The 11,795-nt window shown below is 43.8% G+C and overlaps 1 protein-coding gene across 4 annotated transcripts in view; it reads left to right on the top strand.

Annotated features, from left to right (window-relative positions):
- The first annotated feature begins 400 nt into the window (after nucleotides 1-400).
- SEMA4F (ssemaphorin 4F) overlaps nucleotides 401-11,795 on the top strand; it is a 28,227-nt gene continuing 16,832 nt past the window's right edge. The window contains exons 1-5 of one of the 4 annotated variants that reach the window (XM_036930676.2): nucleotides 401-670; nucleotides 2,801-2,952; nucleotides 3,558-3,617; nucleotides 3,838-3,936; nucleotides 8,601-8,694. In XM_036930676.2, coding sequence (XP_036786571.2) covers nucleotides 526-670; nucleotides 2,801-2,952; nucleotides 3,558-3,617; nucleotides 3,838-3,936; nucleotides 8,601-8,694 — 550 coding nt within the window. In that variant the 5' untranslated portion in view covers nucleotides 401-525. The remainder of the gene's footprint in view (nucleotides 671-2,800; nucleotides 2,953-3,557; nucleotides 3,618-3,837; nucleotides 3,937-8,600; nucleotides 8,695-11,795) is intronic. The other 3 variants (XM_036930677.2, XM_036930678.2, XM_036930679.2) reach the window with 3 other exon arrangements.

The following is an 11,795-nucleotide window of genomic DNA, read 5'->3' as shown; positions in this document are numbered from 1 at the left end:
TCAAATGTTACTTCTGAAAAACCTTGCTCAGGCAAAACCTATCCCTCTGAGCACTTATTGAACGTTATTACAGCAAACATGAATCACTTTGCATTACAATTATCTATTTGCAGTTATTTGTTAAATGCTAGTCAAAGTAATAATCTTGAGAAACTTGGTGTGTGTGCCCACATATTTTCGCTCTTATTACAGATACAGGCATTTGAATTTTTGGAGCGGTCTGAGCAAAACAATCCGCTGGACAACCTGGAGCGTGAACACCTCTATCCCACTTTCAAAACAGAACTCCGCCTCTATCTGTATTGGGCTTCTCCTTAGCCCCGTCTTCATCAACCCCGATTGGTTAGAAGACGAAATAATCCCTGCCATTGGTCCCTTCTTGAAGGGGCGGGACTGGGTTGCGCCTAGTCCGGCAGTCGCAGACCGAATCGGGCCGAGGAGATCCGAGTGGGGCCGAGGCCCGCGGCGCAGCGGCCCTGCTCGCAGGCTGCAAGGCGCGCCCCAGGGGGCCTTGCGGAACCGACGATGCCGGTCTCCGTCGCGCGGCCGGGCGGGGGCCCCTGGCCGCCTCTGGCCTCGCCTTTCCTGCTGCTGATGCTGGCGGTGCTGAGCGGCCCGGTGTCCGGTAGCGTTCCCCGCTCGGTGCCTAGGACCTCGCTTCCTATCTCCGGTAAGGGGAGGGCGCCCTCGCTCTCAGCCTTTGGCCCCGCGCCCCGGTCCCGCCCGCAGGTGCCAGCATCCACCTGCACTCCAGACCCACCGGGCAGCTGCACCCGGGGGCCCCTCAGCTCCGTGCTAGGCTTGCTGCACCGCACCGCCCACTCCCCTCCAGCACCCGGGCGGGATCCCCCAGCCCCGGCCTCGCGCGTCAGCTACCACCACACGCCCAGGCGGCTCCGCCGCTCCTCATTCGCAGAACGGCCGGAAAGTTAAGCCCCTCTTGGTGCAGACGCGGGCACTGAGGCCCAGAGAGGTCATGGGGGTGCCCGAGATCGTCCATTTCGAAGTTTCCTCTCTTCCTCCTCTCTTCTGGTAATACACCTATGTCCGTCACTCCAGATTGATGCCCATTTTACTTCCAAACCCATTGGTCTTTAATTCTATTCCAACCACCCATCCTTCTGGTTTCCAGCTCAGCATTCCCAAATACCCTGATCATCAGTTCTGCCCCACTCCCCAGGCTTTCCCCCTTCTCACAGCCCTAATCTCCCTAACCCATTCTTCTCACCTCACACCCCATTCTGTTCTCCCCATTATCGGATTCACCACGTCCCTCCCAATGTCCTCAATGTACCCGATCCCTCTGCTCATTCCCTACATTGACTGTTGGGAAACCATTCAATGAGTTGAATTAAAATGATGTTTAAGTGATTTTTAAAGTCTTCAGAAGGTAGAAAGGAGGAGGGAGATACGGTTCTTTTAAAAGATGTGGATGAAGCCAGGGGATGCCATAAGGTTAAAAGTAGTCGTTGGAATGATTCACACTTTAAAGGCTTTCTGGTGATGTGGGCATTAGTGTGACCATGGACCTTATTTTCTTTCTTCTCAGTGGGCATTGAGTGTTAGCATCTCAGGCAGACAGAACCAGAAACTGAAAGTACAACCCTTTGGCAAAAATGCACAACTGGGTAATAGAATTATAGTCTAAAGTTCAGACCAGTGACATATAGGGATGCTGTGGTCAGAGCCTAGGCTTTCAGTTTGTGCTGCAGCACTAGTTGCAGCATGGAACTGAGGTTGCCAGGCTGGGTAGGTATCCAAGAATCCAGAGAGGTCTGGATGGCAAGGTGAAGCAGAGTTGGGGACGTGAAGGGAGGTTGGATGATCCAGGGCTTATATTAAGCACAAGAGAGTAGGTGGGATACAGCACAGACATGAGCGTGAGTGTGGGAGGCTGGGGTGGGCGGGGCTCCATAAAAGTACATCTAGGAATGAATGGCTAGTGGCCATTCTGTCAATCTTGAAGGTGGCTGAGCAGATGAAGCAAGTAGAGTAGAGATGTATTGGTGCAAGGATAGGGTCTCAGAGCCAGAGGTTGAGCTAAGAAGGTAAATTCATGCTAACTTATTTGTTATAATCTTTAAATAGAGTTTTGAATGCTGACATGAGGTTTAGATTTGGCCAAAATGGAGCATATGCCTAAGGAAGGAAGAAAGAAACCATTTTTGAAACCTGTAGTTTGTGTCAGATGCTTCCATATATATTATCTCATTTATTCTTTCATCAAGAATTGATGGTGGTACAGGTAAGATAAGTGATTCTCAGAGAGGGCAAGTAACTTATGCAAGATCATACAGCTGGTAAGTAAAAGAGCCACATTTAAACTTGGGCTGATTCATTTTCAAAGCAGTTGCCTTCTTTACTCTACCTCTTTGGGTGGAGATGGAGGGGGTGGGGAAGGGAGGACAGGAGTACTGGGAGAGAGAGGAGATAGACTTCTAATGTGTTGGTGAAAAGAATGAAGCATTTCCCTTTATAGGTATTTTCAAATTATGTATCATGTTGCTATGAATAGAAATCACAGACTTAATATTTATGCTGTTAATTTAAAAGTGTTCTGTTTTTATAGAAAAAAGCATACTTGACTGGTGTGCTAAATATTCTGACCTCATCAGTTATCTGTCTCTCCAGAGGATAGATAGCTGACCTGTCCAGGCTCTGTTTTCACCCCTGGTTGCTGCTAAACAAATGGTTCTTAGAAGAAAACAAAAATTAGTCCCTTTGGCTTTGCCTTGCGGACCCAATCCTTATGAAGCAATGGCTGATAACATTCTCCCCTCTTACCCTCTCTTTCTGCCAGAGGCTGACTCCTATCTCACCCGGTTCACCGTCCCTCAGATGTACAATTACTCTGTTCTCCTTGTGGATCCTGCTTCCCACACACTTTATGTTGGTGCCCGGGACATCATCTTTGCTTTATCTCTGCCTTTCTCAGGGGAAAGATCCCGCAGGGTGAGAGACGAAAGTTGGGAGGACCCCCAAGCCTGCGATTAAATCCATGGTTTTATGGAATGTGAGGGAGTGTTCATAATAACTAAAGATGTAAGAGTGTTGGTGGTAGGAGGGGGAGTTGATGAAAATGAATATTGGGAGATCATCAACTTCATTATCTCACCTGCGGGGGGTCACAGTGGCTGGGGAGACTATGAGGGAGGTTCATGATGATGGGGGAGGCCTAGTGACCAGGCCAGGTGCCAGTGGGGAGAGGAATCCTTAGAATCACACTTCTCAAGGGCACTAGCTTTCAAACTCTTTTCACCACCCCTTAGTAAGAAATACATTTGGACCCAATTATGCACAGATTATGTACTTAAAGAAACCTTTTTTTGAAACAATGTCTGCTCTCCTATATGTGATATATTCTGATAGATTTTATTTCATTAAAAATAATGGTGGCAATTTCACTACTCAGTAGTGGGTGGAGATCCACAGTTTGAAAACCAGTGCCGTGGGGAGGGGGATCTTAATGATGGAGATTGTGGAACTGCCTTAACCTGTGCTGACTTGGGAGGAGTCTGGGGAGGACCTGGGGGAAATGGTTACTTTTCCTTTCTCAGATTGACTGGATGGTGCCTGAAGCCCACAGACAGAACTGTAGGAAGAAAGGCAAGAAGGAGGTAGGTGTAAATCTGGGCCCTCTCCTGAGTCAAATGAGACCTTGGTCGAACCCTGACTGTGTGGGTCCCCTGCATTGCTCCCATCCCAGTGGGCCCAGGCAGGGACTCTAACATCACCTGTCATTTCTGATCCCAGGGCTGCATCTAACTGTCCTGACACTACCCTGCCTTTCCTTGTATCCGCTGCTTCTGATTCTCTGTAACCATCTCTGGCCCCCAGGATGAATGTCACAATTTTGTCCAGATTCTCGCCATTGCCAATGCCTCTCACCTCCTCACTTGTGGCACCTTCGCTTTTGATCCGAAGTGCGGGTTTATTGTGAGTGACAGTGGTGGGAGGGTGGGAAGGGTCTTCTGTGAGGGACCGTGATGGAGGGCATGCCTAAGGCAACCGTTGTGCTTGATAAGCACCATGGGTGAGGGATGTCCTTACAGGGTGGAGCCTTGCCGCTGAAGGAGGGGAGGAAAGGGATGGCGGGGGAGGTTGTCTGTAGGAAATGAGGTAAAGTGTAAAGAGAGACATGGTTGAAGAAAGGAAGGAAGGAAGTTAGGGATGCTAGCCAGGCTAGGGAGAGGGTAATCCAGGAGAGACTTCAGAGGCCAGTAACTCATGTTTCTCTTGCCCTGAGTATTCTTGTCTAGGTGGCCTGGGTCTGTTTCTTAATGAGCGTAGTCCATGTCTGTTTCTTCATCCCATTTCATGTGACTGTCTCTCACCACTTCCACCTTCCACTGCCAGCTTCATTTTGTGTGGGCTGTGACTCTCTGCTCTCATGGCTTCTGAGGTCACTGCCCACTACCATACTACCTGCTGGCCCTATTCTGGCTCTTGCCTTCAAGGTGGGCATTCTGTCAACATTGCTGCTGAAGCCCCAGGCATCTCCATACTCTCCTACGCAGGCAGGCTTGGAACATTATACCCCTTATCACATCTGGGCTAGTCACGGCCTCAAAAGTCCCTGGAACTGGTGACATCTCAGGAAAGGTCCTAATGTTTTTGAACCCTCAGCTTTTTCTATCAGTTATCCAGTAGTTAGTCATTGGTCCTTTGGCAGTGCAATTTGTGACAGCACATATCCCAGCTTTTGACTGGGATGAGTCAGAAACCTCACAGGACCTTGTGTTCAGTGGTTTCCCGTTCTGTTCCATAGAGCAATAGGATGAGTGCAATGACTCCCTTTCCTGACCCTGATCGAGAACTGTACATCTTGTTCTGAGCCTTCTGCAATGTGCAGTAATTCTTGCCACCTGGATCTAGTCTGTGTATACCTCCAAATCCCTCTTTGTTAGAGACCATTCCCACATCTCTGGCTTAGCATGCTAAAGTTGTATGTGTTTGATTATCCAGTCAGTCCCTCTGGGCTGCCCTTGGGGGAAGTTGGGCTTATGCCAAGTCCTTTTCATAATGGGGAAGATAGACCCCCCTCCTAGGGTGTGGCTAGCTCCCCCATCCTGGAAGGGTTCTCAGTTCAGGGTGGCATTGAAAATCTCTGTGTCTCATCAGGTAATGTCAGGGTAGTTCTCGTGAAGCTCAGAAAGTAGCAGAGGAACTGCCTTCACCGTATTTGTCTTTTTTCCAGTCTGCAGTGAAAAGCCCAAAGATATGAAAACAAGAGCCATGATTTATAGATAGTATGATCACTTCAAGTTAGTCTCCCAGGGCCTTCTGTTCTTCCTTGGCTCTCTGAGGTGGGACTCTAATGGTTGTTAGGTAAATACTCTGTTCTGGACACAGCTGTCAGGATTGGTGTGATGTGGACCCCCTATCCACTCTTAGGGAACTTTAGCAACTAAAAGTGAAACCAGGAATCTGTGTCCTACACTCCTCTGACTTTCAGCTCTTTCTCTGAACCCTCCTGTCTAGCAGACTCATGAAATGAAGGGGATTCCTTTGGTCAAGGCTTGTTTGCAGGAGAATATAGGGCACAGCCCCCCAAAATGAGCTGTGTTAACCCTTCAAGCCACAAACGGAGACTGCCCTCTAGGCTTCCTGAGCGCTCTCTTCTGCCTCTAGCTGTCTTATCCTGCTACTTGGCAACCTCCATCTTCTTGAGCAAGTTCTTGCCTTATCCTTAGTGCTGATCCTGTCATGTTCCAGGCTGATGACTTTGACACTATGCAGAACTCTTAGCTGAGAGCTCTGACCAGCTGATCCAGGTACAAGTTGCTCAGAGTTGATTGTTCGGAGAAATGAAGGTTCTTACAAAAGGAAGTTCAAGCCCTGGACTTACCAGCTCCAACAATGTGGAGCGTTGCCCTTCAGTGACAGCTCATCAGACTCTGGAGGAAAATATTTTAGTTTGCTTTGTTGAGGGAGCTTCAGCAGTTAACAGAGAAAACTGTTAGACTTACAACAAGAACCACGGCTGTGAGACCTCCCATTCAACCAAGCAGCTGCTCTGCCGTGGCCTTGGTGCTCGGTTCCTTACATTCACAGTTGGGTTTAATTCTCATCACCACATCATGATATTTAGGTATTATTTATTTCCATTTTACAGGCAAGGAAATGGAAGTTCTGAAAAGTTAGGGACTATGGCTAGGATTATATAGCTGGCAGAGGCAGTCAGGATCCAAATCCAGGTTTGTCTGGCCCTGCTCCACCATGCTGTCCCTTTAGACCGGCCTGCATTATAGAAGACTTAATCGGGTTTCAGTTTCTTGTGACATTTGACCTGTTTCATGAAACAGGGACTAGCTTGTTTTTCCTTCCTAACCACATGGGGAAGATCCTTTATATGTCTGGTACCCTTCTTGGCCAGGGCCAAAAGGTGTGTTCCAACTCTGCAGCTCAGTGAGTGCCTTCCTTACCCAGCTCTCTTTTGGCTTCAGGGACTTGCCTTCCCTACAACTGATGTGGAGAGACTGCTGACAGCCACAGTGACAGTGCAGTGCAGTCAGATAGGGAATGCAGTGGTGTGGTCTTGCCCCTGTCAGACCCTAGTAAATCTACTTTACCTAGAAAATAACCATAACGTATCTAGTTAATAGGAGGCTCACTTGTTCAAAGTTTATAAACTGAAATAACATGAAAATGTTAGTTGGGGAAACTGGAAGAGGATTAGATTTGACATGTAGCTTTGTGGGGTTGATAGGCCATCTCTGTGAGAAAGTATGGTGGTCATGTGCAAACATGGGTTAGAGTTTGGGAATGATAGGCATGGAAACTATGCCTGGAAATGTAAGTATAAATGAGATCTTTGAAGTATATGTGACAAGGACTTAGGATGGGTCCTTAGGATAGACAGGTAGATGCCAGAAAGGAAAAGAGAAACAACAAAAGGAGGTAGAGAAATGATAAGTAGGAGGAAGGACCCCAGAAAGGCAGAGTTCCAAGAGAATCAAGAAATAGAATATTTGAAGGAGGGGAGTGAGTCAAAAGTATCAAATGCTGCATAAAGATTAAAGAGGATGAGACCTGAGAAAAGGCTCATCTTGTCAGTCTCTGGGAAAGTGTTAGGGAGCAGTCTCAGGTACTGAGATGGGAAAACACAATTTTTTTTCTAGGAATAACAAGTGGTTCAGGTTTGGTTAGAAGAAAGAGTTTATTTTGAGAAGTATTAGAAAATAAGTAATTTGGGCTGAAGAGTTTGCACTCCAGACAATGGTGAGCCCTTTTGTCATTTTCCTGCTCAAAGATTTATCGAGTCAGTGACTGATATTCTAGAAATATTAATTTGGGGTAGATATATAGAGCAAATTGGTGGTGGGGCTAGACAGGGTAGAGAGAAGGAGGTTACTGTCTTGGTTTAGGTGCGAGGTGCGAAGGGCACGCAGCAGGTATAATTCTATGCCAGAGTGCCCACACGTGTTGGTGATCCCTCACAGAACTCCCGTCTTTCTCCTCAGGCTCAGATGCTCCCACTGCCACACAAGTGAGGTGCTTGTGCTGCTGTGGGGTCCTCTATTCCGGAAGACTCTCATGACCCAGTATTCCTATTTTGGGGACCTCAGCCCACATCTAATTTTAACAGGCCTTTTCAAGTCTCTCTCCTTAAAATAAAACCTGGTTTGCCAACTATACCAAAGAGATGAGCAGTCAGAATGGACCAGTATATACTTACTCCCAGGGGATCTATATCTATGTTGGAGTCAACTACCATCAAAGCAACCAACCAGACTTCAGCAACACCAAATGTCCACTTAAATTGTTAACCATGCCTGGTGCGTCTATGCCATAACTTTGATTCCTAACCGGCCACAGTTAACTTTCCTACCTTAGGTTGAAAGCATCCCTGATTTCCACTTGTAGATGTTATCTTGGAGCCTCTCTTAGTGTCAGCTGCCCACCTAAGGTAGCTTCTGGTTGGCCCTGGTGAAATATTCCTCACTCCTGCCAGGTCAGTCCTTCTGCAGTCCCTGGGTGAGGAACACAGTTACTTAACAAATCCTCAGATTCTGACCTGAGCCAGTGGTCTTCACTGACTTTGCAGGTTCCCTTCCCCCATTCCATGGATCCTTAACTCTGGTGTTGTCTTTTATCCCTGGGCTGGGGCAGGAGGAGGATGGCCTTTCCCTCTAGATCCCTGGGCCTCAGATGGTTCTATACCAGCCCTCACTTAATTCTTCTAAGAGCTCAGCCCTCAGGAGGCCTACTTTCTTCCCTGGTTCTCTTTGTCCTGTAGCACATTCTCCCGCCAGTTGCAAACCTTGCAATTCAGCAGCATTTCAGAGGAAAGACCTGCCTTCAGCCTCTTAGTGTCTCCTAGGGGCCATCTGAGGTGTTCCTTCATCAGAGCATGTTGGGGGACTGGGGCACTGGTAATTGAGGGAAGAGGAATATATTGATGAAAAGAGGGATGGCAGAGATGGGAAATGCAGGATTGGGTGGGGGAAGCATGAAGAGCAGACTGGGAATATGAGGATGGTAGTGGAGGAATGGGAGATGAATGGGGACTGGGCTTGTCCTTTATCTGATCATCTTTGTAATTCTCACCATGACCCACCCCATCACCCCTCAACCCATTGCACCCTTCTGGTCTGTAGGATGTGTCCAGTTTCCGGCAGGTTGAAAGACTTGAGAGTGGCCGGGGGAAATGTCCTTTTGAGCCAGCTCAGCGGTCAGCAGCTGTAATGGCTGGTGAGTGGGGAGAGACAAGAACCTTACTTCTTGCTGTAACTGCTACCTCACCACCTCTGCTGTTGGCATTTCTCTGGCCTTTCTTCCTTTCCTCAGAATGTCTATTATTCCCATGTTTCTTCTGAGCCTGTCCTGTTCTTCCCAGAGTGCCTGTGTCCTCCTCCTTTTCCCAGAGTATTAGTCCTTAGGTTCTCTCTAGAGGATGTGTCCTCTGTACCTCTAGTCTGAGTGTTTCCTCTGTTGACCTTGTTTTCTTTTCTCATAGTGTTTTTTTTTCTATGTATAAGAGGAATCTACTACAATGCATATTGTAATAAACTTGGAAAAAGTATAAAGAAGAACATAAGAAATCCTGTAGAACCACACTGTCCAAAAGAACTTTGTGTGACAACGGAAATGTTCTATATCTGTGCTGTCCAGCATGATAGCCAACAGCTACATGGGGCTCTTGAGCCCTAGAACAACAGCCCTGACTAGTTTGACTGAAGGAAGGAATTTTAAATGTTATTTAATTTTAATTTAAATATAGATAGCTGCATGGATCTTGTGCTAGGATTTTTTTTCTAGCTTTTGTGATGTGGGTGTGCACATGGCATATATACTCATGCACATAGATTTTGCTGCCAATCCTTTGTTGCTCAGAGGAATCAGTAATGACTATTAAGTAAATTCTGTTGTTACTTCCTTTGAACAAGATATATGGTTGCTCAGTGTGGAATGGTTCTGTCATAGATTATGCCTAAACCTTTTTGGAGAATGATTGCCCAATTCTTTGCCATCCACAAGTGAATTGCATAGCCTGTATTTTAGGTCAAACTACCCTGCCCGCACCCTTCAAATTCGGTGAGAATCCAGCCATTTTCTCATGATAGAGTAAAATAAGCAGGTTAATATGAATTTTGTGAGTGTTGTATATTATAAAACTTCTAAACATCATGCTACATGGGTTTAATTTTGAATTTTGTCTTGTAATTTTATATCATAGGATTTCTATATAATTTAAAAATCCTCTGTGAAGAGAGTTTTTAAGGCTATTATGCTACTCATTCTGTGAGCACTTCACAATTTACACAATTCCAAGTTGTTTATATACATTAATTTTATTTCCAAGTGTATTTAGTTGGCTTCAAAGTTTTTGCTATTATCCATAATACTATAATGGACATTTTTGTGCATTAAATTTTGTCCTCATCTCATATTGTCTCCTTAAGGTTCTTGGAAATGGATTACTGTACCAAAAGGTGTGAACATTTTATGGCTCATTATCTGTTGCTAATTGAGTTTTTTAGAAAGGGTGTGCCATTTACACCCTAAATTGTAGTGAATGAGAGTGTTTTTTTCTCACATAAATTTTATCAGAATAATATTGTCATTTTCAAAAACATTCACTAAATAAGGCTAAAAATGGCACCTTGTTTTAATTTGTATTTCTTTGGCTATTAGTCAAGTTGAACATGATTTTTTCATGTTTTAGTACTTACTTTTATTTCCTCTTTGATAAATCCTCTGCTCATATTCCTGGGCCAATTATCAGATAGGATATTAGTGTTCTAATCTGTATCTTTTCCTTTGTGATTATGTATTTTTAAAGTTAAATTCTTCTTCAGTTAGACAGCAGATAAAAAACTTTGTTCTTAAAATTTTTTTTTTTCTAAATATTTAACTCTTTGATTTACTTGGAATGTATTTTAATGAATGGCATGAGATGGGGATGTAACTGAATTTTTCCCAACTAGCTGATCAGTTGACTCAGCATCATTGATCGCACTGTTTTTTCTTTCTTCACTGACTTTTTCTGTGAACTTCATTGTAAAATACATCTTTACCTATACTTTCAGACAATATTTTATGAAAAACAAGAATTGGGATACCAGATGTAACAATGAAATTTTTTTCTTATGCATGACTTTGTAGGAAAAGTCTTAAAAGCTATGAAATCATACAAATGAAATCATTCTTAGTCACACAGTTAATGACTTAACTTTTCTGAAAAGTAATAGTGTAAGTTCTTGAAAATGAGCATAAAGGATATATCTAGTAAATAGAATATGTAGGTTGTCATTATCATACATCTACAGTTGAAATTGATAAGACCTTGTTAATACTCATACACATTTGAATTAAACTGTCAATAGTTTTTTGTGGATTTTTATCAAGCATCTTTGGCAAAACTTGGAGCCAGTCTTTGGGATCATTAAGAAGGACTTCTCAGTTTTAGCAGTTGTGAATGAATGTCTTTTTATTCTATGTAATTGTTTATCAACCAAATGACTTCTCAATTATGACAATCTAAGATAATCAGTTAACATACTTTCTTTGTTTTAAGCAGTAATCTTTATGTACATTCAGCCTTCTGTGTGTACTTCGTGTTAGAATCAGAAAGTGAATTTGCATTAGCATGTGGTTTAAGAATACACAGTTCATAAATAAGATTATTGTATGACAAGGAATGTTTTCAAAAAGGAAGAACATTTTACAAAAAGGTTTCAAATCTTTTTAAAGAGAAATTCTGTTGATAATTGATGGGGTCATCCAAAATCACTTTCTAGCAGTTTAGAATGGCTAGCTTTAGACAGTTAACATAGAAACTCCATGTCTCTTTCTGTCTCAGATCCAAATCATAGTCAATACCAATATTATAAATTTTCCTCTGCAGCTCTTACTTGGAGGGCTATAACTTAAATTTTTTCTTGGTCTGTCATAAATACCAGTATTCAGTTGGAGCTTTCAATGTTGATCCATTATGCCCTGCCTCCCCTCTGGTTTGAAAATAACAGTATAGATAATAGTGGCAACATTATGTAAAAACTAGAACCAAAATACCTAGTTAGGGTCTATAAAAATGTCTTTAAGGATTATAGAAGTATTTTGAAATAAGAAGAAGAGCTTTAGTAATGAGAATATTATTAGAAAATATTAGCAGGAGTATTTCTTATTTTAAATTATAAAAATTACAATGTGCATTGTAGGAAATTGAGAAAGTATGGAAATGTATAAAGAAGAAATTGAAAAGTTTCTTTGTAATTCAGTCATCATCAGGTAACCACTGTTATTATTTTGGAAATAATGTTCTACTGTGTGTGTGTAGGTGTGTGTGAATT

This window comes from Manis pentadactyla, chromosome 2 (assembly GCF_030020395.1).
Source record: "Manis pentadactyla isolate mManPen7 chromosome 2, mManPen7.hap1, whole genome shotgun sequence".
NCBI lineage: Eukaryota > Metazoa > Chordata > Mammalia > Pholidota > Manidae > Manis > Manis pentadactyla.
Note: the sequence above shows the minus strand (reverse complement) of the source record. Positions and strands in the feature narration are given on the sequence as shown.